Genomic DNA, 26191 nt, shown 5'->3' with positions numbered 1-26191 from the left:
CAATCCATTGTCTTGTCTTTTTTTTTTTTTTCAGGACGCTAGTAAAAGATAATTTTTGGGATTCCCAGATCGGACCTGGTTGTAAGGCCTGAGAGGAGGAGCTGCTTGGATAACAACGCTGGCTGCAGGCCCGCGTCGCTCTTAATGAACTTAACAGTCAGAAGGTCAGATGGCGGCCTCTCTTAACGCTGCTAATCCCATCGCTACGCCTCTATTCAAAGCCTGACCGGCCTTTTTATATTGCTCATTTAATCCACCCCACCCTCGGCTACTGCAATTATTTCTGCATTCATGAAAATGATCGGTTTTCGAGCTGAGAAGCTGTCCGTCGTGGTTCACGAGCGCTCCTCATGATAAACCGAAGCCACTGAGGTCAGCCGGGGTGGAAGAAAGCTTTCCTGCACCTAACCACTTAAACCGGCGTCACTTTGCAGAAGATTTTTATCAGCAGGTGGAGCGTAGCACCCCAGGTGACGGCTGATAACCCCTGGGTTTCTGCCGCGGGGCAAGGCCTTCCTGCACGCTGTTGGTTAAACCCGCAGGACCTGTTTGGATGCGCAGGTGTCTGCCAGCTGCGGTTCAGATGCGTCGCTGCGCTGAGCTCAGACGTTGGCGTCCTGTCAGCCGCGCTGTGATCCTCCCTCTAATTATGTCACAGAGCTGCTCTGCAGCACAGGTGGCTGCAGAAAAGGTCCAAATATGACACGATCATCCGCTCAGGACTCGGCTAGATCGACATAAAGGCTTCGGTGTGCGGCGGATTTCTTCTGCAGGAAGCGTCCCGCGTGTAGTGATTTATAACCAGGCTAAGCAGGACTTTGACTGGGCCTTTCTCCCTGGTGAGCCAGAGGCATCCACAAATACATAAATAGGTCAGATTGACTCTGTGGGCCAGTCCGGCTGATAAATGAGACCCCTGGGCTTCTAATTTATGACTCTCCAAACCGGTTTGTGCCTCGACAACAGCTCAACGGTCACAGCTGCTGTTTGTGGGATCTTTGTCTAGTCCCGAAATTCACCTTACTGCCTGTGGGGACCGGATCCATCACAGCGAAGGAAAAAAAAGAACTCTTGTAGAACTGTTTCCTGCAGCTTTTTCCAAATATGAGCACTTTTTTGTGTGTGCGCGTGTGTGTGTAAATTGTAGCTTTTCCAAAAAATAGCAGGTGCATGTTGTTTCATGCAACAGATTTCCATTTAAATTCCCTCCTTCCTCATAGCTTTGATGATTAATGCTACTTTCCACTGATCCCAATCTGCGGTTGCTGCTGATGAATACGACTGGCTTCGGCCTCTGGGCTTACTCCATTTCTCTCTAGGCATTTCTCCTGTAGAGGGGGGAAAAAAAACCAAACCGTTTTAATATTCTGCTTGCATTTCTACGTTCCCTCTCATGATGAATTCATTAGAGCTTCAGGCCGAGCCGCTGTCAGCGGGGTCGACGCTCTGGGCTTTATCTGCAGCCCGCACGCTCCAGCTTCTCGTCAGTCAATCTGCAAAGAAAAGACAACGGAGCGCAGAGATTAGACGCGGCATCCTTGGCTGGGATAAAACGGAGAAAAGTAAAACGATGCATTCTTTTGTCGCAAAGTTCATCTACCCTTCAGTCTGGAACGTTGTTTGAAAATGAAATCTAAAACTTCACCTTGGTATTGCAGTCAACATGTACCGCTTTGTTAGGTTAGCTGAAGCAATTTAAAGACCCAAAATGTGAAAGTTATTCTAATGCACTTTTAGTTATATTAGAATATCGCAGAATAGTGCAGCAAGTTTAATAGTCCTGGCACCAGGAGAAGTTGTGGTGGCGCTACTGTTAGCATCATTAGCATCATAAGCTCTTGCTAATGTGGCCATTTATGTCTCTCATCGTGCAGATGAGGCAACAGGATGTCAAACTTTACGTGCAAAAACTCAAAGAGTGAAAAACGGTTAAGATTGTCATAAAGGGAGAAACCAGTGATCATTAGTTTGCTGCTAACTCTGACTTACAGGTTTTCCCTATTCTGTCACAATGCGTCTTTTTTCCACTATTTTGCAATAATCCTTTTATTAGAGAATCAATCATAGGAGTTTTCCCGCTTGTCTCGCTGCCCCTCTCCATTCCCGTTGCCTTGCACTGCAGGTCAGCTGGCTGCAAACTAAAGTGTCCTGCAGTCTCCCCTGGATGACAGCAAGGACAAATGGGGCTGTTTTTTTTTTTTGAGAAATTTCTGTGAGAGGCAACATGCAAGAACCAAAACAGAGCCGCACATTATTCTGGTTTTCTAACGGCAAGGCGACTCCCTGCCAAGCAGCTGACTGCAGGTCCGCCGCCTTAGGAAAAATGTTGCTTTTCTGTTTTAGTGTTTTGATGAAATCATCAAGATCCCGTTTTTTTTGCGTTATGTTGTAATTTGTGTGAGGAGCATATGCGAAATCACGGTATTTTTAATCAGTATGTTCATATCTGTGGAATCGGGGCCCAGTGATAAACGGCACCAAATCAGCTTTGACCGGCAAATGAAAGTATCACCCTCGCTGGATCATGTTGAATGCTTTTCTGCACTATCGGAACTGTTTTATGTAAAAGTGAATGCACACGTTTTAATTTTTTTAATCATAGAAGCAGAATACGTGTTTATTTTTTAATATTTGGAGGAATATAACGGTTAATCCCCAAGCAAAAGCTGGGAGACGCTGCTGTTTGTGGAGTGGGGACTGAATATATTAAAGCAGTATATTGTGGGGCTGCCTGCTGAGGGTCAGACTGGCTGCTCCGCTCTTCACGTCTGAGCGTCTGAGCGCTCCAGCAGAGGAAGAGAGGGTCGCCGGGTCTGATCCCACCGTCTGTCTTCATCATTCTGCCGAGTGGAAAAGGTCTGGATAAAGGATTGAGCCTCTGTGTTCCTGAACGCACCGCCAGGCGCCTCTTATGGAGAGACACCCGGTGAAAATTTGGTGCTTCAAATGATCTTTTTGGTTTCTAACTTTCAAAAGTTGTTCTGGATTCGGTAAAAAAATGGAAATTAAATGAATGAGAGAAGCTTAATGGCTACCCTGTCAGGGTTTGCCTGGGAAAAAGGATAGTTTAGAAAAAAAAAAGTATTTTCTTACAAGATAAAGAAGGTTTTCTCTTGGGGGAGGAAACAATTAAACCCGCTTTGCTTTGAAATACCATTGCATCACACGGTATAAACATCAATTTTATGATTCTATTCGGGATAAGCAGGTTTTTTTTCTCTCTTTCTATGAAGGAAAAGCCACATGTAGTGGTTTTTCAGAAAAGCTGCAGGTTGAATTGAAAATATTAAACGTGTCATGAGAAATGTTCCTTTTTAAAAAAAGAGAAGAGGAACACAGCAGACAGGATGCCATCAGTAAGAGAGAATGGCTTGGAGCTTTTTCTGGATGGGGTCCCTCAGGAAAGGGGCCGTTTCCTGAGGTCCTCCTAACTTCATCAGGCGGATGTTGATGTTTAGCCTCCCAGCTCGCTGTTGTTAATCTGGTGGCATTCTCCAGATGCACACAGCAGATCGGTGAAGTCGTGTTTGGCTCCGTCCGCTGCGCCCGTCACTCTGGCTGTCGCTGATCTGAGCGCAGAACAAAACACTCGGCGCCCTGCTTTCTTCCCACAGTCTCTCCGTCTCTCCGTCTGTGGAGGTTTCCACTCTGCGGCTCCTTCAGGCTGACTCTTGGCCGGCGCTCCTGCTCTTCCTCCTCCTCCTCCTCCTCCTGCACCTGCTGTGTCCGCTGACAGGCCAGATGAATCGCAGCGTTCACGTCTTTCAGAGCGTTTTTATTTACGGCGGCTCTCTCCTGCTGACGTCTGTCACGCTGCAGCAGACTTTTCTGCTCATGAAACCAGAGGAGATGAAGCTTTAGAGCCGCGGTGATTTACAGTGATTTAGTGACCTGAAGACTCTAGACAAAGACGCAGCGGAGGGGAAGAGAGCTGCTTGAAAGAGAGCTGCTTTCTGGATCCAACAGGGCTTTATGGAAAAAGGCTCGAGCTCAGAGAAACCCCCCCCCCCCCCTGCAGCCGTTTTATGAGTTCTTTGAATTTATAGACACAGATAGGAAGTTTCTTTTCAGTTTGCATGACAAAGGTCTTGATGGGGCTTTTCTTTTTTCTTTTTTTTAGCATTGCCATAGTGTTTGGTGCTGTGCAGTAGGCTACATTATTTGCAATATGGCTTCCTTTTTTGTTTTTGTTTTTTCCTCAGTTAAAGTCATTGGAGTTATTGTTGAATTGGGTTATATATGTGGAAAACAATTTGCGAGGAAAGAAACTGAGGTCAACGTCACACTGATGTGTCACTAAACCATAAATGGTTTGTTGCGTCGCAGCTGGAAAACAGACCTTCAGTTTTCTGTATGCCTGTTTTGTCCTTATTTTCCATGCGCTAATATTTGATTGGAGAAAAAGAAACGCTTAGTCTGTCAAATCCATAGAGCTACTGGTGCCCTACAAAAGTATTCACCCCCCCCCCTTTTATTTTTATTTTTACTTTCCTCCATTTTGTTGACAACCACAAACCTCAACGTGTTCATAAATGAACAAGCAGCATCATGAAGACCAAGGAGCACAGCAGACACGTCAGGGATAAGGTTGTGGAGGAGTCTAAAGCAGGGTTGGGTTGTAAAACGATATCCCTACGCTCTGGAAATTCTGGTTAATCTGTCGTCTGAATATGGAAAGAGTATTGCACAAAACTACCAAGACGCGGCCGTCCGTCTACACTGCCAGGCTGCGAGAGAAGAGCGTTATTCAGAGAAGCAGCCCAGAGTCCCGTGGCGACTCTGGAGGAGCTGCAGAGGGCTAAAGAGGTCGACTTGACCGCTGTTGGTCATGTGCTCCAGAAATCTGTCTTTTTCGTTTTCTTTTTTAAGGAAGAGTGGCAGTAAAAGAAATGCATAAAACAGTCATCAACCATGTAGAGGACACGGCAAGTGGAAGGAGGTTCTGTCCCATAAATTCCTAGCGACGTATGTTAAAAGTTTGTTATTGTGACGTGAAAAACGAGAATAAGTTCACAGGGTATGAATAATTCTGTGAGACGCAGGCTTGGTGTGTTCTGCTTTTCTGTTCTGAGCCACCTCTGTGTTAGAAAAACAATAGAGAGGCAGCTTCCTTGTTCTTTGGGCTGATTTAAAGCGCTGCCGTGAGGCCATGCTTCCCTGCAGCCGGCCTGCGGGTCCCAGGTTCAACGCCCCCATTAGCAGAACTAAAAACAGGGCAAACAGAATTTCATCGCAGTGCAAATTTATTTGATCAGAGATCAGATTTTTCCGGCGGTGTGTGTTTTGGAGTGGACGGGATCAGTGATTAAGCTGTCGGCAGGCGGACTCCACGGGACGGTCTGAGTCCAGGTCTGTCTGCGGCGCATCATTACGGCCCTATAGGACGCAGCTGATGATTAGACCCCCCCCCCTCCCTCCTCCCCTTTGACCCGCATGCATTCCTCCATGTAGCTGTTCTTTATGCGTGCTACCTCAAGTGTAAAGGGGGACACCGCTTTCCCAGCTCTGCTCGCTGCCTCCGTCCCCGTCTATTAGATTCTCTCTGTTCTGGCTGTGACAGAGTGGGCTTCAGCCTTTGTTTGTGATTAGACGTTTTTTGTTTTTTTTTGTTAATATTTCATCCGACGGCTGACTGAAACTCCCACCTGTGGAAGACAGGTGTTTCGTGTCCTGATTATGTTTCCGTCTTTCTTTCTTCCTTCAGTAGGCGTACGTCAGCCCGCTGAATGCGCGCTTTGTTTTCCAGGGCCACTGAGAAATGAGTCAAAAACGCATGCACCTGATTCCACCTGGAAGTTTTGTCCCGCTTTGGCCAGGAATGATTTGATTTCCCGCTCAGTGTCTGTAGCGGTGGAGCATCTTCAGTGGCGCTAATCTGTCTCAGCTCTGCTGCGAGGAGTGTCCCACGTCTCCTTATATGGACAATCAGCAGAACGCTGATCCCATCTGCTGCCTGGCCGCCTCGCTAAACTTAACCCACTCTGGAAATTATTAGTTCACGCACAAAAAGACACACGCATACTTCTCACTCATGCTTTTACACGTGAAAAAACACATGCACATATTTTCATTACTTGAAAGCGGAAAGCACGAAGCTCTTTTGTGTGTTGGGCCTGGCGCATCTCAGCGGAAATCTGCAAGTGAAAAAAACAGCCCTCGCACTCCCGCTGGGAGTGGAAGGGTCGGGCTTCGGCCCCAGGAGGTCACCGGGCTCCCAGAAAAAGGCCGGGCGGGCGGGCGTGTGTGGGAAGGTGAAGTCCTCCACACATCAAGCTGTGACATTTGACCCGACCTCTGTGACCTGCAGTAGACGGCGCAACAGGAGGGCGGCGAACGTCTTAGAGCTGTGCAACATACAACACAATAAAAGCCCAGATACTTTGTTTCAGCTTTGCTCCTGATATGATTTCTTCTCCATAATTTTTTTGTTTTTGTCCCTTGTAGCCATCGATGTATAAAAATAGGCATTTGCCAATAATGGGTCCCAGTCGTATTCAACACTGTGAAAAAGTATTTGCTGCCTTCCAGATTTGTCCTGGTTTTGCTTTTTTTTTTTTGTCACACTTTAAATGTTTAAAATTTTAATATCAGACAAAGATGACCCGAGTAAATACAAAATGCTGTTTTAAAATGGGCATTTTTTATTTATTAATGGAAAGAAGCTCACCAAACCGACCTTGCCCTGTGTGGAAAAGTAAACGCACCCTAAAGCTAATAATTGATTTTGACGACTGACGTCAAGGATTTGCGACATGGAGGAATTTCGACCCGCTCTTCCTTGCAGAAATGTTTTAACTCAGCAACATTGGAGGTTGTTCGAGCATAAACTGCCTTTTTAAGGTCCTCTTGCAGCATCTCAGTTAGATTTATGTCCGGACTTTGAATAGGCCGCTCCAAAACCTCATTCTATTTATTTATTCATACAAGATGAATTTTCTGCTGTGCTTTGGGTTTTTAGTCTGACTGCCTAACCCAAGTTCGCTTGAGCTAAAGGTAACAAACTAATAGGCAGACGTTATCCTTCAAGGTTAGTAGTGAGCAGAATTCATGCTTCCATCAATTATGGCGAGTCACGCAGGTCCTGAAGCGTCAGATTAGCCCCAGATCATGAAACTACCACCACCTCAGATAATGAGATTTCACCACCCTAGTTCCGCCTATTTTTAGCACCTTTCAGAATGAACTGTTTTTAGGGCTCTGTCACTCTTACGCAAATAAGATGTAGCTGGCCGTGGCTCATTTTCCACACATTAAGAAATTTATTGCCAAAGTAAACAGCTAGATGTTTTATTCTAATTTTTTTAGTGGTTTGACTGTTTCTAGAGACCCAAATGGAAACGCAAAAACATGCAAAAAGTAAATTTTGCTAAATAGGTCCCCTTTAACTGAAACACTGTTCTAGCTTTATGCCACATGCGATAGGACGCACACCTTACAGATGCCAAACCATGCTTTCCCTCACAATAACAACAGTTCTTTGTGTTGTCCTATCACAGAAAGTGACGCTTAAAAAAAAACGTCGAGTACTTTTCCAAGGCGGTGTACGTGTAGCTCAGCGTACTAAAGGACTCTGCGTGTAGTTTGACAGTCGGTGCATGAAGAGCGTTTTCTTTACGTTAATCAGCGTTTCAAACACTGAGAGGCTGAAGCTGCGCTCTGTGTACCTATGAATAGAAGCTCTAATGAAAAGAGCTAGACGGAGCCCTGTAATTAAAACGCATCGGAACTTGTTCGCTGTTTGCACGGTAATGTAATGGAAAGGGGGGCCTGTTTACTTTTGCTTGCACGGTTTTACCCGAACGGCGTCTCGGTATCACTGGACCACCTGGAGAACATTCACGCTCTCCCTCCCCGCTCCTTCTGATGAAACAAACCAACCCCCTCAGCTAAGAGTCTCAGCCCATGCCTACATGTTCAGAGGGTGTTGCTGTCACTGGGAGCCCGCCGCCAGCTGGTTGGGATTACTGGTACGGCCTGAGTGCTCTCTAATTGGCCCTGATTGATTGATTTGAGTGGCGTCACATGGATGCCTTTGGTGGTTTTGAGGTTTTACTTCACAGCGGGCCGCTCTTTGGCAGGAAGTGACTCGGAGCATGTATGAGCCCGCTTGTGAAATATTCTGTCTCGCTCTTACGTCACTGATACACCTCATTTATAATTGCGTGTGTGTAAAGCGTGCTTAGAGGGCTTTACAAAGGTATTCGTGCCACTTAGCACATTTTTTTTCCCACCTTACGACCACAAACTTAAGTGTGTTTTATGAGCGAGACAACATAAATTAGTGCCCGACTGTGAAGGGAAAGGAAAAGAATATACATGGTTTTACTAATAAAAACAATAAAAATGTCTAGGGCATCTGTAATCAGACACCAGTACTATGTAAGAACCAGCTTTCACTACAGCTGCAAGTTGTTTGGGGGTTTGTCCCCATCAGCTTTCCACATGGAGAAGCTGAAGTTTTTGCCAGTTCCTCTTTGGAAAAATGGTTCCCATCAGTAAGACTAGATGGAAAACGGTGTAATCGGTTTTTAAGTTATTGTCCTGGGATTTGGGTCTGGACTTTGACTGGACCGTTCTAACCCAGGATTCAATACAATTTTATTTATAAAGCGCCAATTCACAACACATGCCATCTTAAGTCACTTTACAAAGTCAAATTCAATCAAATCACACAGATTGTTCAAAAATGTTCCTATCTAAGGAAATCCAGCAGATTGCATCGAGTCTTGACAAGCAGCATTCATGCTATACCTAGCATGCAAGAAGCGACAGTGCTCTGCAAAAACAGAATTAAAAATGGGTAAGATTTTCTTGAAATTAGTGTATTTGTCCTAGATTTGAGCAGGTAAATAAGACTATTTGCCAATGGAATAAGATTTTTCCCCTTAAAATAAGAACAATTCATCTCCATCATCTCATTTCAAATGCAGGATGTCTAATTATCTTATTTTAGGGGTAAATATACTCATTCCATCTTATTTACTGGCTCAAATCAAGGACAAATAGACTAACTTTAAGAACATTTTACTTGTTTTAGATCCGTTTTTGCAGTGTGGAGAGGAAAATTCCCCTTTAGCCGGACGTAATCTCCACCAGAACCAGAACCAGAACCAGGCTCAGTGTGAGCGGTCATCTGACTGACTGGGGGTTTAAGAAACGGAGCAGAGACACAGAGAACACTCATATAGGCGAGACGAGACAAATTTATTTATATAGCACATTTCAGTACAAGAACAATGCAAAGTGCTTTTTAGATAGATAGATAGATAGATAGATAGATAGATGTATACATGTTTTCCAGCGCCGCCTCATCCATCCTGTTGTTTTTGAACTCGATGTACCGGGCGGAGATCCCCGTCGAGCCTAACAGGTGTGACTTCCTTAGAGGAGATGAGCAGAGTAGACCAGACGGTCCTATGATTATCCCCCAGACGTCATTAAAAGGCGCTGACAGCTCGCTGATGTCTCGGTGACTGCTCATCCCTCTGCAATAACATATTAATGTCTGAATTTGTGTTGGGCTTTGCTCGTCTGCCAGCAGCTGTACTTTCTGAAAGGTCTCTGTTGCTTTCAGTGAACGCCGCAAACTAACATTAAGTAATGTCCCCGGAAAGGAAACGGTCCCTTTTTCCACATACTTGCATGAGCTCACCACGTGCTGGATAAGTTGTGAGTGGAAAGAAACATAATTTTCACAAGTTTTTTTTATAAACAGAAATCTTAATTGGGGTCCGATTCCCCTGATTGACCCTAATTTCAGCCAGACACCCCTAAATAAAACCCGCTGTAGACTGTAAATACAGTGACGGTTTAAACGTTCCAGACTGAGAAGTACTTTACGGGATGGCCAGTGGGTAAAGGTGGTGTTTGTAACGTTCCCTTTCTTTCCTTTTCAGCCTTCTCTGAGGTCATGGTCATCGGGTGATTTTTGTGAAATGAACTCTGTGTCTGCAGCAGCACACGTTTCCGTCTCTCTCTCTCTCTTTAACGGTTTATTCTGTTTAAGTTGGCAGCCGTCCAGCTCAAAGGTGTGTTCAGTTTGCCTGGGTTGCTCCCTTATATTAGTTTCCCAAGCTGCGTTATTGGTTGACTTTTATTTTCCTTTCTCCCCGGCACTGTGTCGCCTGGATTCGCTGGTTTGAATTCAGCAGTTAAGTGCAGCAACCAATCCTGACAGAAAAAAACGTCTCCGTCTTCACTCTGATTGGCTTGTTTAAACCTTTTTTGAAGGAAAGTCAGAGCAGGTCTAGTTAAAGTGCAGTGATTGTTTTTTTTTTTTTTTTACCTCTTATCAAATCTTGACTGCAATTCTTTGCTAGCTTAGGTTTGAAAACATTAACAGATGGTTTGTCTCATGCTATCAGTTCAGGAGTCGGCCTCTTTTCTGTGTTGTTGTTCTTGTAGGGAGGACTAACCTACATTAGATCTTCTTGATGTTCATAAATTACTTTCATAATTTATCAAAATCAATACAAGGAGTGTATTATTTTCCTTTCTAGTGAGTCTGTAAACAGCCTGTAAATGTAACACAAGAGCATCTCTGAACAGGATTCAGTTAATTCAAAGCAGAATCAAATGACACTTTAAGAGTAAAATTAAATTAGTTTTTAATCATGAAAACTTAGAATTATTTGCTCACAAGGAACATTAAATTTAAAACTTTTAGAGTTAATAACAGCCGTCAGCCCAGTTCATAATCTGTTACATGCTACAAACACATTACTAGTTACATAGGTTTCTGATCTGATGAAAATCATTTATACTGTCTCTCGCTAGCTAATCACTATTACCACACTTCAATCACTCGGGGACTGTGCTAATAACCTAGAAGATACAAAACAACCACATCATAAACAAAATAAACCAATAATCAAAGCTGCAATTACTTAAACTGATGATTGAAAGTCTAACTAGTATCAGGAGCTTATTGGTTTTCCCAGGAACCAAAAGGAAAATGGATTTACCGGCCTTCCTCTGCATTGTGCAACATTATTAACCTAAGATGGAGAAGATATTAAGTCCAAGTCCTGAAGCTGCATTTGTGATCAGTCAACTTTCTAAGCACCAGTCAGCAGCAGCAGTAGAAAAGAGTAAAGCGTCAGATTCATTGCCCGTTTTGATTTTCACGGATGAGGTCTTGGTTTCTGTAGAAGTTTGGGTTCCTGCTCAGCTGATGGGATTTAGATACAAGACGGGAGAAGTTGTGAGAAATGAGGTGTAAGAGTAAGTTAGAGCTCTCTTCACTGAATTCATCCACCATTATTATTTAAAAATGGGGGCAAAGGGAAATTCCCGATGCAGATTTTATTGGTAGCACGGACATTAATGCTGTACGACACCTGCGCTGCCGGCTTTATGTTTCAAAGTCACACAGCTGTGCAGAATACCACTTGTGACGTAGGATGGGCCAGAGGCAGTTTGTCTTTGTAAGCTTATGACGGAAATATTCAGCAAGAGGTACCGTTTCCCATCTTGACATCGGAAACTACGTATTGTAAAACAAGTGGCACGCAGATATAAATGAGAGGGAAAAGGAGGGTATTTTTGTGGAACATAAAGTCCCGTCACTCGTTGAAGTATGTGAAATGCTTTTATTAACCAGTGCACATGACATCGGTACCAGGGGTGGGGAGCGTTATTTCTTTACCATGTTGTTTTAAAAATGTATTTAAGATTCAATGTATTTCCAGGTGATCAGATTATCTGAGCATAGGTTCAGTTAAGCTGTCAGTATCAAGCATCCAGCATGCCGAGGTCAGTGAATTTCCATTATTGCATATTGCTGGCAGCTCATCGTAGTGTGGCATTAAGTAATGCTATTGAACAATAGCTGCGATATTTGAGTCGCATCTGTGTCAGTTCTTTAGCAGTGGCTCTCATGAGGCATGATTTTTTTTTTTTTTTTTTTTTTTTTTTTTTTGACAAAACGGAAAAATATTTGGCAGCCTGGGTGTGGTGACGAGAATGCTACGGTTCACAGATGTGCAGTAAAAGGAATCTGGAGCATTATTGTCCTATTGTGTCACCTCTTCCTGCACCATTAAAATGAAAGGCTTAATAGTATAAGGGGGGAATTAAAGTTTTGTGCCCTTTGTCACTCCCTGATCTATGTTCTGGTGTAGAGAGGCCAGAAACGCTGCGTGCTTCTCAGGGGTTTTGGAGCGGAGGCTCAATGCTGAGGCTGTTTTTTTTATGTCTTGGTGATGAAAAATGAATCGGTCTGCCTTAAAACTTGGCAGCCGTTGTACAGACTGTTTAATCCCATCATGACATTGACTCAGCATCGATCTGGACAGCGTGCTAACAGACGGCTCTCCCGAGTGTTTGCTTAGTGTTGCGAGTGTCTGCCTGTGTGGGCATGTGAAACAGACGCTGGTCGTGTCTCTTTGCTCCTCCTGATTATTTTTTTTTTTTCCTTCTTCCTCATCGGGCGCTGCTGTTACTGGTGTGTCCATATCATCTCGCCGCTGGACAGGAGCCAAAAACCCAGTTCCTGACTGCTACAGCAGATCTCAACTACTAGGCTATTTTTTCTTGTGAGTCAGCAGGAATGCGAGGAATGACCTGCACATTTCCCACCCAGCTTTCATTTGCCCATTTTTAGGCATACCCAAGTGCTTCCTCCCTTTTTTTTTTTTCTCCATTTTCCCTTTCAACATTGTCATCCTCAAGGCTCTTATTCTTCAGTTCTCTTCTATCTTTCTGCTCCCGCCGTCTTTTTCGTCAGCTCAGCATTTTAAATTTCCACTAATTACAGTATATGAAGACGGCCTCTCCGAGCCAGTGCATATTTTGTCAAACCACAGCGAGACCTCAAAACTGCTGGCCTTCTTCGTCTCTGATGAGGCGACCCTCTTCTTCTTCTTCTTCTTCTTCTGTCTCTGGGCCCGGCTGCGGGGCATGCCGACTCTCGTTTCAGCGCAAAAAGCATGCAGAACTGAGCTCAACGACCTCAGCAGGCTCCCTTTTGTAACCCTCGGCAAAAACAAAGATTTCTGCCCCGACTAGGTTCAGAGGGTGCCTTTTTTTTTTTTTAAAGAGGGTGTCTGAGTGTGGGTTTTATAAGAAGAACCTGCGGAGCTCCCCGGCTCTGCGTGTACCGACAGGTTCCCGCTGTACGACAGGAGGGGGCTCCCTCTTCCCACCACTTCCCTGCGCTCGTGAGAAGATGAAAGCATCCTGCTTGTTGAAGGGAGGTACACCTGTCTGCAGGTGTGCTTTTATACACTCCTTAATTACCCTTCTTCTGCTTGGAAAAGAGACCTTTTAACTAATACTCACTCCGGGTGGTGAAATGGTTCGCACAGCTGAATCTGCGGGGCCTCCTGCAGCCCGGGCGACGGCGTTGGAGAGGAAAACACCTGAATGACAGGTTGACCCGCTGAGCTCAGCGCACTTATGTCTTAAAGCTGTGGAACAGCTGTCGCCTGGTCTGTTTCTCATCCGCGGCTCCTTCCCCAGCGTCGGCACGTCTCGTCTCATTAGCGCAGTCGGCTCTCTTATCAGCAGTCAGTAAAACTGCTCACTGTCAGAAATAAACCCGGGTTCGTTCAGGCCGCCACACGTGGCACTGAGCCTAGGGTCCGATCTGCGTAAAAGTCTCGGCGCTCGCTTTGAACGCTGCCTACTCGCGTAAAAAAGGATTACACACAAAGAGACTTCCAGAAAAGTCTTACAAACTAAGGCTCAAATACTGCCTGGTTGAAGTGTTTCTGCCCCTTCACCTCTGCCAATTTCTTTTTTCCGCTAATGACAAACACAACGTGACAAATCAAAACAAAGTAATGCTTAAACGTGAAGTGGAAGGAAAATGAGCGACTTGCTAAATTTTCTACAAACTGAAATTGCTGTATTTCTCAGAAAGACTGAGGAGACGTAAAAAGCTGAGTTAAGCTGTGAAACTGTAGTCCAAGCACTGAACGTCTCAAAGAGACCGTTTATATCAGTCACCTGAAAACGGAAAGCTTATGGCACAGCTGCAAACCTACATGGATGTGGCTGCCTATCTAAACTGACAGGAGCAGAAAAGTCTACTGCATTTCGTTGCCTTGTACCTGTACCTGTGTAATGACAATAAAGTTGAACCTAATCTAATTTAATCAGAAGAGAAGCAGGTCTACGGTAACTCTGGAGGAGCTGCAGAGGTCCACAGCTCTGGTGGCGAACGTCATCGTAGATAACGTCAAACGTCAACTTATATAATTAGAATTACCTGTTATGTGCTCCAGACCTTTTATAGAAAAGTAGCAAGAAGAAAGTAAAGTTTTTTAAAAAAATGGTGCTCTGGCCTACAGGTAAAGTACTATGTGGTGGAAAACATGCCATCCCCACAGTAAAACATGGTGATAGCATAATACTGCAGGGTTGCTTTTCTCCTGCGGCGACAGGGCAGGGTGGTCGTTCCTGAAGATGGTTGGAGATAAAAGCAGACCAAGAAAATTAGTTGGAGGCTTCAAAAAAAACTCGTTATTTGGGTAGAGGTTCATTTTCCAGAAGGACACAGCCTTGAACACACAACCAGATCTACAATGGTTTGGTGCTGATGTGCAAAAACTTATTTGTGAAACCGATATCAAAGTATAACTTTACAAGATGCTTCATGCTCCTCGTTTTATTGCAGGGTTTGCACGTTTCTGTAAGAGTCCTTAGAAAAATGTTATTTCATTCTCATAAAATGGGGTCCTCAGTCTCTTGCTCTGTTGTTTTGGGCGTCGCAGGCTTAAAAGTTTGGGAACCCCTGGTTTAGATCAACGCATTTTCATGTTTCGGTCCAGTCAAAGTCCAGATCTAAATCCAAACTGGGAAAATATTACTGTTTGGGTGACTTCTGAAAGTGGATGCATGCACTGGATTTCACTTGTTCCTTTTTAGTTAAATTTTGAAAACCTTGAATTGTTTTCCTTCAACTTGACAAATCTGCGTTGTGTTGGTCTAATCGGGTAAAATCCCGATGAAATTCACAGACGTTTGTGGCTGCAAGATGAGGGGGAAAACTTCAGGGCTATAAATAGCTTTGCGAGGCCCAGAATTTCTGCTTGGTCTTGTCTTCATGCTTGACAAAGACTCTCCAGAAAACCATGCAAATATACGGCATACAAGTTAAAAAAAGTTGTTGTCTTTGCAAGGCAAATTTTCTCGCATCTGTGTTGGCGCTGCTTTGCTCCCGTATCCGTTTGTCATGCTGGTCTTCTCGCTACAGCTGGATGGAACCGTTGATCTGGACGAGAGACGCCTCATCCGTTCAGCCATCCGGGAGCTGAGGAGGAGAGAGATCGAGGACATGGAGGCCGCCTTGGCCAGCAAGAGATTCAGACCCACGCGCCTGAATCAGCAGGAGGACAAGGAGAACCAGCACAGGTGACGGCACACACACACACTAAATGATCCTACAGACGAAATGCATCACATTAGGAGAGAGTGGAGATCACAAATCCAGACGTGGCATTCCTCGGCCACAGGGGGAAAAGTCTCAGGGGACGGAAAACTGCCGTAAATCTTTCCCTGTCCCACTTTGCCTTCTTCATACGAGCTCCCTGCTTGAACCGGTTCATCACTCTCCCTTCTTACCACCAGCTCAGTCTTTCTGCAGTTCATAAGTAAACGGATCCCGGCAGTTGTCATGCAGCAGAGGAATGTAGACGAACCGAGAAGTCTGCCGTAAGACTTGTCGGTTTCTTTTTTCCGTGAACGTGTTTACCGCTCGCAGAATCCACCGACAAACAGGACGAACAGGGCAGAAGTTTTCCATCAGTCGTTTTTGCACCGCTGTAAACACTTATTTATTTATTATACTTAGATAACACATGACTGTGCTGCTGTGATTTTTATTTCTTGGATCTTTTTAAACTCTACACTACACAATTATGTTTTTGTTTTTTCTCCTTCCATGACAAACTCTGCGATCTAAGCTGAAAACGCTTCATTCGTTCTCTATTATGAGGCATAAAAATGTCTCTGCGCGTTTACATTGATCGGCCGCACAATCTAGAATATACCAAACAGCAAAAACAAGATGGGCTGCAGGAAGAAAACATGAGAGATCAGGTGCGATGAGCTCATGTTTTCTCCAATCTCGTCTATTCTCCATCATCTCTCTAATCTCCCTGAGCTTTAAGCTTCAAGAGTCCATTGGTGAACAATTTCTAAACTTTTTTTCCACATGATAAATTTTTATTCTGTGCGATTCAGTTGTAAAAACATTTTCAAGAAGGAAATGAATAAACAAGCCATGAGGGCCAATTCTCTGTCGGTATAACACATCTCTGCTTTCCCAGAGCTGGTGTTTTAAAATGCTTCTTGATTTTATCCATCTTGACCAGAGCTCCAGTTCCTCTCACGGAAAAAGTTACCAGCGAGCATCACACTGCCACCACCATGCTTCACTGTTAGTATTTTTGTGCAAAACACACATTTCATCACAAAACCTCAGATTCTTAACATGGTTTTTGGACTTTTGAGGGCTGCTGTATGTCAGCCATGGGCTGACAGTCGCGCTGAGGGTCTGATACGGAAATAAGTGTTTTCCAGGTCTGGATACGGAAATACTGCAGCCTGCCAAAGATTAGATCCCAGGAATCCTTTGTGACTGACAGTGCATACCTTGACCATCACATTGTGATGAGGATTTATGGTGCAGTTATAGTTAGGATGGTGTAAACGTTCATATGTCTTTAAATCCTGAGCGTTAATTGAAGTTCAAGGCTACTTTACTCTCCCAGCATGTGGTGTGGAGCAAAGAAATGCTTTAACACAGTTAAAAACCAAGCACTCCACTGTTTTTTTTCCCCTTTTCTGTCACTAAATCCCCTTAATAGTGGTAATCATTCCCATTCACGTCTGCGCTCAGGGGACTCGGGTTACAAAAACAATGGAGGTGCCTGGCAGGAGCCGCTGAGGAAATCGTACCTGCTGTCGCACATTCATACACGTACGCACGTCTCAAAATCCAGCCGAACGTTATTTTCTTGCAGCTTTCATATCTGGAATGTGAAATATTTAAACTCTACCGTGCTGCACGTTATTTAATCACCGGGAACGGTGGGAGAAATGAGGATAATGAGGGAAGTGAAGGAGCATGTGAGTAAGGGAGAATGGAGACGTCTGAGGCCTGCAGATTTCTTCAGATTGAGTCGTTCATCTTAACATTTTTTTATAGAGCATCACTTTTTCCATGCTTTCTAATTTTTACGTTTATTTCTTCAGCCTATAACAACTGTGGGCTGCCCTTTTTAATAACAAATTAACCGCTTTGTTCCCATTTTTCTCAGATCCGAATCCAGCGACAACTTGGACGTTCTTTCCCAAAAGCTGCAGTCGATCCAAGACGTTGACGAGCTCACGAAAATGGTGACTTTTAGAATCATTCGGTCACGTTATAATGTTATCGCCGTAATTCCGCCTTCACGGATGCACTGAGCGTTTATTTGTCCGTAGCTCCGTGCTGCAGCCGAGTACGAGGAGAGGAAGATGATCCGAGCAGCGATCCGACGCGTCAGAGATGAGCAGCTGCAAGGTGAGCTGGGACGTGTCAGACTGGGGAACTTTTCTGTGGCATGTATACGGATTAGATGGAGTAATAAGGTTCCTACATACTCTGGAGAGCGCAGTAATTCAAGTGTTTTCCAGGTCTGGATAAGTATAGGAAAGGATTAGAGAGTGGAAAATGTGTCACTGCAAAAAGGGAACTAAAACTAAGTAAAACTTTCTTGAAATTAGTGTTTTGCCTTGATTTGAGCAGGTAAATAAGACTATTTGCAATGGAATAAGATTTTTGCACTTAAAATAGGAACAATTCATCTCCATTGTCTTATTTTAAGTCTTATTCAATTGGCAAATAGTCTTATTTGCCTGCTCTAATCAAGGAAAATTACAATGATTTCAAGAAAATTTCACTTACTTTTAGCTCCCTTTTGCAGTGCGTGGATTAAACCTTTAGAAATAAAGGTTTACTCCATCAGCATTTTGCAGGTTCTATTTTTAAAGTGTAAATAAATGTAGTAAACATAGGTTAATGGTGAACTGCTTCTTTTTTAAAAACTGCTGAAAAGGGTCAGGACCTTTTTTTTTTTTTTTTTTTTTTTTTTTTTTTTTATTTTTTTTTTTTTTTTTTTTTTTTTTTTTTTTTAGACATTTCAACCTGGAAAAGCCTTAAATTTTAACATGGGAAAAGACTCCATCCAGCTGCCAGGGTGGAAAATCTGCTTTTATTACTGTTATTATTAATATTATTACAAATATTGTATAGTCCTAATGTTGTTGTGACTATAAAGTTCCCAAAAAGATGAACTATTCTGTACATCGTCCTCATTGATCGGCTAAGAAGGATGAGAAGAAGTCAAGCAATGACAAAGTTTGACCTGATGAGGGCGTTGAACTAAAGGTAAAAGACTTTTTACGCCACTGCTGGATTAAACGCACGAGTTTCCATGGTGTTGTACAGGAGCACGTACAAGCATGCCCACCAGTCTCCGTGTTATTGCTCCAGATCCACCTGCTGTATGATTCCTGATTAGATGATAAATTCCTCATTGTTTGGTGCTGTCTGGCCTTGTTCTGTCTTAAATCTGGAGCAGACTTTAAAAAAAAAAGAAAGAAGGAAAACAAAGCGGCTCCCTCCTTGTCGGGTCATGTCTGTACCGATCACACTTCTCTTATCTCTTCAGTTTCCACGTCAGATTACATGCTTTCCCACCCGTTTCCTCTGAAAAGTTCTACTCGTGTGTGTTTGTAGGGTCCGTGGAGAAGAGTAAAGTGTCTGTCTGCCGCCTGGCGCCTGAGAGCGCCGAGCCCCAGTGCATCGTGGGAGCTGCGGTGAGTACGCCACTCCTAATGAAGCAATCAGGGTTTAATTGTGAAAGACGTCCCGGTGCAGCGTGAAGATCAGCGGCCCATCCGTTGTGCAAGACGCGCAGGGCGTAACGTCAGAGACTCCGCCGAGCTCGGACCCTCTGGTGGAGGCAGAGTTTGTTTTGCATGACAGCCGTGACCGCTGTGGGTTTTTTCTCTTCTTCCTCTGCGGGCTCCACGAAGAATGCAGCAAACAACAACAACAAGGAGCATTGTCGCTCGGGTTGTGGCCGCAGCCACAGCAGGCGCGTGCACAAACACCCAGAAAACACACGGCTCAGCCGCCGCGGGCCCAAGAATGTGTTTTTTAAAATCCCCATTGTGAGATCTAGCCGAGGTTGAAGGGAAGGAGGCAATTTGCCTTGACTTTGGTGTTTACTCGGGTCCATAAATTTTGTCTTTTGCGAGCAGCATCCTGCAAGCGTTTAACTGTACAGCCTTTCGTAACTTTTTTTTAAAATGAAGCCTTGTGTTTGTTTGAATTCTTCTTCAGTGCATTTCATCAGATTTCCCTCATGACTGCCTGGCTGTAGGGGCAAATCTTTGAAATGTGAAGACCCGAGGCAAGACCGGAGGCCTTTAAGGGTCCAGATTTGATCTTAGCGGCTGATCCTGGTTGAGGTCTTTTTGTTTAAATGCTCTGTGGATGGAGGAAAAAGCAGAGTTGGCTCTTATTGTATGCACACAGCTCAGTCAGAACTAAGGCTTTGAATGAGGCAAGGCGGCTATGTGTACAAAACCAATCATTCACAAAGTAATGTGATGTGCTTTGGGGGAAAATCGATGAACAGGGGTGAAACAATTCCAATTAAAGCTTCACATAAAAAGAAAAATGATTGAAATATTAAGTTAAAACTCAAAATTTACAGAGACATGATAAAAATCAACAGATAAAATAATCTTAGACCTTTTAAAAGGAAAGTCGTAGGTTTTCAGTGAGGTTTTTTTTAGGAGAAGACAAGCTAAAGGCTGCCACTGGTGCTGGTCCTGAGGTGACAATAGCTCCTGTATCAATTCCAAAAAAAGTAAAAAAACAAAGCAACTGGACTTGTTTTCCGTAGTTGAAAACGTTTCGCTTCCTCTCCAGGAAGCTTTCTCAATTCAAAAAGTCTGGAGTAATGATGAGTACCAAGCTTTATACTACTGTCCAAACAAAGGCCTTGTAATGGCTTAGATAACATGCAAATTCAACAGAAACAGGTCCACCCCTTAGTAATGGGCGGTCGTTAGGGTTGTTATTGGCCTGGCTTAAAGGAATGATGTTTTAAGGGTGAGAATTGAGGTGATGATTGGCCGGAATTAACCCTATAGCTGAATTATAGGTTTTTGAGAGTTGGAACCTAAAGCCTTCTTCTCTGTTTAAGGTTGGTTTCTCTCTCTTAACGTAGATGGCTTCCTTCACACCCCTTTCAAACCATCTGTCTTCTTCGTCCAAAATGTGAACTTCCTGTATCAATGCTTTGTTAAAGTTCGTCTGGTTCGTTTCAGAGCGTGCTTTTTGTCACCACAGTGACGCGCCGAGAACGCGTCCCTGCAGTGAGTCACTGTGCGCTGCAGTCTTTGAACGCCCCTCTCAGATAGCAGGATGTCTGCGTTAACAGGATGCTCCTGTACCTCACTTCCTGTCGGACAGCTGAACTGCGGCTCCGGGTGGGAGAGAGAGCAGTTGAGTGTTGGGCGGGATCTTTTTTTTTTTTTTCCTCTTTGGCCTGCAGACATGCAAGGCCTCCAGCTGTGTCCCAGCAGCAGCAGCAGCAGCCTCGTCTGCACCGGAGTGGGGACGTTTGCCAAAGACAACACCAGCCAGCGGCAGCACGACTCCTTCCACTCACATCACAGCCGCTGATCTCTTTGAGCTCCTCGCGATTGTCTCGTGGAGGATGGTGGTGGAAGATACGCCCCCCCCCCCGACGGCAGACTGTCGCACGCAACATGCGGCGGGGGGGGGGGGGGGGGGCGTCTCGTCAGGACATCTGGGCAATTATTTAGTTTGCAGGAGAACGAGGCTGTTAATCATTCATTCAACACCGGTCGGTTGTTGGTTTAAATGAATATGAAAGACATGCAGGAAAGTTTCCTTTTATCTCATATAGAAGAGACACTTTTTTTTTTTTTTTTTTGTTACGCCTTTATTTAACCAGATAAAAGCGATCAATGACTCTTTCACGTGGCCAAGAAAGGAAGCGGCACACATCACGGTGGACAAGAGAGACAATAACCATTAAAATATGTACAGGGCTCTGATGAATAAAAATAAAACAGAAACTTTATGACAAAAGGAACTTAGTTTGAGACGATAAACTTTATTAAGTTAGCCAGTTGAAGTTAATTTCAAGGAAATGGTGATTATAGAAAGGAGGTCAGCGCAAAGGCAGTGTCAGAAGTTAATGTGTCAACCAGGCTGCCCACTAACCTGCGGGGAGGGGGGGACACTTCCCTGAGGAGACGGCTTGGGAGGGAGGGGAAGCCGAGGGAGTGGCTTGTTGGTATTGTGTGTGTTTGTGGTGGTGTGTGTGTGTGTGTGATGTGGCGGAGGGAGCGGAGCGGCAGAATAGCGGACATCCTGACTCCAACAGGTTACTGCAGGGGGAGACGGGAATGAGGGCAGTAGGTCTGAGGAAAAGGAGGCAATCGTGACTCAGATTTTTTTTTCTTTTTTCTTTTTTCTCTCCGCCTGGACCAGTTCTCTGGATCAAACACTCGTCTGGTTTTTCTCTAAAAGATATTTGAAAAGGATTTCCTAAATCGGTCTGGGTCTGCTGCGGTGTGATTGGGGAGAATGGGACGTGCCCGCCTCTGTGTTTACATTTAAGGTTTGTAGAAACGGGGTTTAATGCCGTTAAACTCAGCCTGATCCAGCAACAGGTTGGATACTCAGCCTGGAGTTGGCTTTGTCCGTCATGAAATTCATCATCAAATCATTATTTTCGGTAAGGGGCTGGGGGGAAAAAGACTGAATGTTTAATGTATATACTTTTTTCAAGCAGGACAAGGTTTACATGCTGCTGAGGGAAGTTCAGGTAGACAGCTGTTTGGTTTCAGACGGTCTTTGCTTCTTCTTGTCTTGCTCTGTGAGCATTTTGCAAGAAGAGACCTGAAGAAAGAGGATCTTAAGTCTTTGAAGCCAAATCCGGCATTCGCTACAGTGAGGGATTTAGTTCTGTTTGGGAATGACAAAAGGAATTAGACAAAAGGAAAAATGCCAAAGGTAGATCAGAGCGGTAGTCAGTGAGCCTCAGAGACTCTTAGCTGAGGACTTGTGGTGGTTTCCTCTGTGCAGACTGATACAAAGATGATTGCTACCGTACTGTAGTCACTGGAGCCGGGCCAAGAGTGCGGCTCCCCCCGCTGCAGTAATGGAAAGTGAGCTGCCGGGTTTCTAAACGTCAGCTCCACGTGAAGCCGCGGAGGACCCCTTCAAATGGGTTCAGTGGAAAACTCATAGTTTCCTGAAGCGGCTGCTGAAGGAGGTGTGCTCCTATTTTCGTCGCTGTCGTCGGTGGACCTCAGCGGACTCCTGATGTCCCACGCCTCTCTGCGGCGACCAGAAAGGGTAGAGTTGTTTTTGTGTTTTTTACGGGTTTGACACGAACGGACCCGGGGCCAGGGCGGTCCGCCGTGTTGTGCTTGGAGTGGGACGGTGTTGGTTCAGCTCAGTCGGGTCCTGGCCGCCGGGGCCGGAGGGAAGCCACTAATGACAGCGCGGTGGCCGGCGGCAGGTCTGCAGCTCGCTCTTTTTTTTTTTTTAAAAGTTCCACTCTACATTTTCACCCTGCCTCACCGTCTGTGAGAAACCCGTTCCCTGCGGCTTTACTGGGAGCTTTGAAAAGACGGCTGTCTGTCTGACCGCTGGTGGCAGCAGGACAGGATGATGGGGGGGGGGGGGGGGTGCACTCTTTAATTAAGTTGATGGCCCAGGGATGATCAACACCCCCTGTGAGTCTTTGATTGAGTGCTTTTATTGTGGAGAGAAGTGACCTTTGTTGATTTTGTGGAATCATTTCACTTTCGTGCCACCTTTCTGTTTGTTTGTCCTCCAAACCCATCAAACACTTTAAAGGCTCATTAAGGGAGCATTCAGCTAAATTACTGCCTCCCACTGTGGTGTCCCTGACAGAAAAGGTCAAGGAGATGATTGAGCTCCCCAGAGTGTTTTTTTTTTTTTTTTGTATTTATTTATTTTGGCGGGGGAGGTGGGGGGAAAATTCAGATCGTCTTTCCTGGTTTTGTTTTTCAGATTTCTTTTAGAGGCTGAAGATTAAACTCTCCGGCCTGATTTCAGCCAGAACACTGTTGCTTTAACAATTAAAAGTTACAGATTTGACGTGCCTTGCAAAGGTTTTTGCATCCTTTTAACTTGATCTTTTTTTGTGTGTGTGCTTACAACCAGTTATTTTGGGATAGACCAACACAAAGTAAAGCATAATTTTGAAGTGCAATTTTTTTATCTCATTATCTTTAACTAATAGTAAGATAATGCTAAATAATAGAGAACATTTGAGATCAAACAGCATCACGAGGATCAATGAACACAACAGACATGTCAAAGCTAAATTTTGGATCATTTAAATCAGGGTTGGGCTATAAAAGGTCCCACGCTTTGAACATCTCATAGATACCTGTTAAATCCACTGTCTGCCAATGCACAGAGGATTGCACCACTGCAAACCGACCGAGGCATGAAGATCCACCTTAACTCGCAGTCCGGGCAGAGAGAGCGTTAATCGGAAAAAGCACCGAAGAGGTTCTGCGGTAACTCTGGAGGAGCTGCATACATCCAAAGCTCAGGTGGAAGAATCTTTCAGCGGTACTACAACTGTGATCTCCATTAATCTTGCCTGGATGGAGGATGGGCAAAAGGAAAGACGTTGTTGAAGGAGAACAATAAGAAGCTCTCTTTGAAGTTTGCCACACTTCCTGTCGGCGACCGAGCCGTCACGTGGAAGTTTATGCGCCGGTCTGATGGGACTACATTGTGTTGCGGTACATACAAAGAAAAAGCTGAAGGGGAAAAACAACACCTCACATCATCTGCTTCTAAAAAAAGCACAGAAGCTTGTCAGAGTTGATGAGAAGATTGATTGGTTGGTTGGTTAATTGGAGCTAAATACTGGAGAAAACCTGAGAGAGGCTGTAAAGGATTAGAGCTGCAGTTCAACTTCCAGCAGGACTCTAAACGTACAGCCGGAGCTACAAACACATATTCCTGGGTTAGAATGGCCTAGTCAAAGCCCCTAAATCCAACTGAGAATCTGTGGCATAAGCTGAAAACTGACGTTCGCAGATCCTCTCCATCCAATCCGAAAAACCCTGTCGATGTGCAAAGACTTGCTGCTGTCGCTGCAGTGGGGGGGGGGGAAAGGTTTTGAAGATAAATGCACAACAACCTTAACGCGTTTTTATTTTAGTTAGTTGAAAATGTTGGAAATCATTTATCATTGTCTTTCCAGCTCAGTTATTTGTTTGTATGAAGTTAAAGCGGACCTGGAGGCGTATGCATCAGGACGCTCACATGAGGTTCATCAACACGATTAACAAGAGAGCCTTTTTTGTCCACAGACTCTGTAAATCTCAAAAAGCGTGAAGACACGCTAATGTGTGCAGTTGTGATTTAAAGAGCGTGGGGGGGGTGCGTGCACACGTGTTTCTCTTATTTGTGCAGCTGATTCTCCTGAGGAGGAGCTCGAGGTCAGAGAGGTCAGACAGCCCCGCCGGTATCTTTCCTCCTCCACACCTTACCCTTTTTCTTTTCCATATGCCTCAAACCTCCTCAGCAGAGCGCTCTTTGCCAACTGGAAAAACGGAAAAAAGCTGCAGCATTTTGTGGGAAGTCACGTTGGATGCAATGCTGCCCAGTCATTTAGAAGCTGTTGACCATTAGCTGTAACAAAAAAACAAAAAAACGTAAAACTCTGGGAAAGACTTGAAACAGATGTGGGTTTGCAGTGTGAAACCGCATTAAGCAAGTTTCTGAGAAGGAATAGCGCTTTCACAGCTGTATTGAAGAGCGGCGGATTTTGTTTCCCTTTGCACAGGAGACAGAGAGTCGCAGGGATCTCCGTGCCCCGACCCAGGAGCTTCACGGCCAGCAGACGCACCACAGCAGAGAGCCGCAAAGCAGAGGTAGGAAAGACGACTTTAAACTTAAGATGCTCAGAAATGTTAAAATGCACAAGTTATTACTATGTCTTATAAAGAAAAAGAACTGAGTGAAATGAATTGCTCGTCTTTGGTCTGATAAAGGATTATACTGTATGTTGTTTAACTCTACCTGAAAATGAATGTTGGCTGCTGCTGCAGCAAGAAATGTGCAGAACAAGTTGAAACTGAGATCATGAGGGTCGATATTAGGATTTCTGGCCTAGCAACGGTCCAGCCTCGTTTCAGAGAGTACTACACTGTATATGGTTAATTTATACCAGGGATAATTGTTCTGAGTGAGGGTCGTTGTCTGTTTGTTATGTTGCCCTTTAGTTTTATTTAAAGCCGCACCAATCAGAGATTTCATCACAAGTTTCAGATCACTGCTTTTGGAAATCTCTGATCTGCTAGCACAGATTTTTGGTGCAATCTATTTCTCTTTAAGAGCTAAAACTAACACTTAAATATGAGGAAAACTTTGAATTGCAATTTGCGAAGACCCAAATATTTCCTTTTAGAAAACAGAATAAGCATTTTTTTTTTTTTACTTTTGAAAGTCAAATTTTTTTAATTTCTTCTTTTTCAAAGATTATTCGGTAATTCAATCTTTTTTCTAGTTTTGTTACGTTTTGTTTCTGTTATTCTGAATTAATTAACGAGCGTTAACGAGCGATCACAACGGAAAGCACTCCTTTTAGAATCCGTACTAGAAACATTTCTTTAGCAGCTCCGCTGACGAAGTAGCTTAGCTTTGGAAAAAGCAGCTTTTTCTTAGCGTGCTGATTATCACCCCTACTTCCCTGCCTCCGTTGTATTGACATATCACACTCTGGGGATCAGTGAAATGCTAGAAGTGAAGCGTATTTACTGTAAACATCCACCTGAAGGTCAGGTGTGGGTGAAATCCACCCAAAGACTAAATCCACACTGCCCACCTTTGTTTTCCGTACCTGCAGATGCTTTTTATTCCCGCCGCTGAAGGAGCCGTTCTCCGGAGGTGCCGGTCAGGAGGTCGTATTAGTTTAGGCACATTAAGCTCCTTCATCCAAATTTATTAAGTGTTTGGAGTTCCTCACAGTCTGATTTCATTTATTTATTTATTTTAAAGACTGAGCCCTGGGCAGGTAGGGATTTCGTTAAGCTGTTTGCCCTCCCATCAGTTGGTATGAATGTGTGCCTTTTAATGAGGAATGAATGCATTTTG

The 26191-nt window shown here is 44.3% G+C and overlaps 1 protein-coding gene across 7 annotated transcripts in view; it reads left to right on the top strand.

Moving 5' to 3' along the window:
• The window catches only part of smtnb (smoothelin b), a 65242-nt gene that overhangs the window by 4019 nt on the left and 35032 nt on the right, over nucleotides 1-26191 (top strand). For 6 of the 7 annotated variants that reach the window (XM_012863518.3, XM_012863520.3, XM_012863519.3 and 3 more), the window contains exons 2-6: nucleotides 15200-15357; nucleotides 17268-17346; nucleotides 17434-17512; nucleotides 18731-18810; nucleotides 24882-24969. In XM_012863518.3, coding sequence (XP_012718972.2) covers nucleotides 15200-15357; nucleotides 17268-17346; nucleotides 17434-17512; nucleotides 18731-18810; nucleotides 24882-24969 — 484 coding nt within the window. Of the gene's footprint in view, nucleotides 1-15199; nucleotides 15358-17267; nucleotides 17347-17433; nucleotides 17513-18730; nucleotides 18811-21399; nucleotides 21660-24881; nucleotides 24970-26191 lie in introns of those variants that run through there. The other variant, XM_012863521.3, reaches the window with a different exon arrangement.

Source organism: Fundulus heteroclitus, chromosome 12, assembly GCF_011125445.2.
Source record: "Fundulus heteroclitus isolate FHET01 chromosome 12, MU-UCD_Fhet_4.1, whole genome shotgun sequence".
Taxonomy (NCBI): domain Eukaryota; kingdom Metazoa; phylum Chordata; class Actinopteri; order Cyprinodontiformes; family Fundulidae; genus Fundulus; species Fundulus heteroclitus.
Note: the sequence above shows the minus strand (reverse complement) of the source record. Positions and strands in the feature narration are given on the sequence as shown.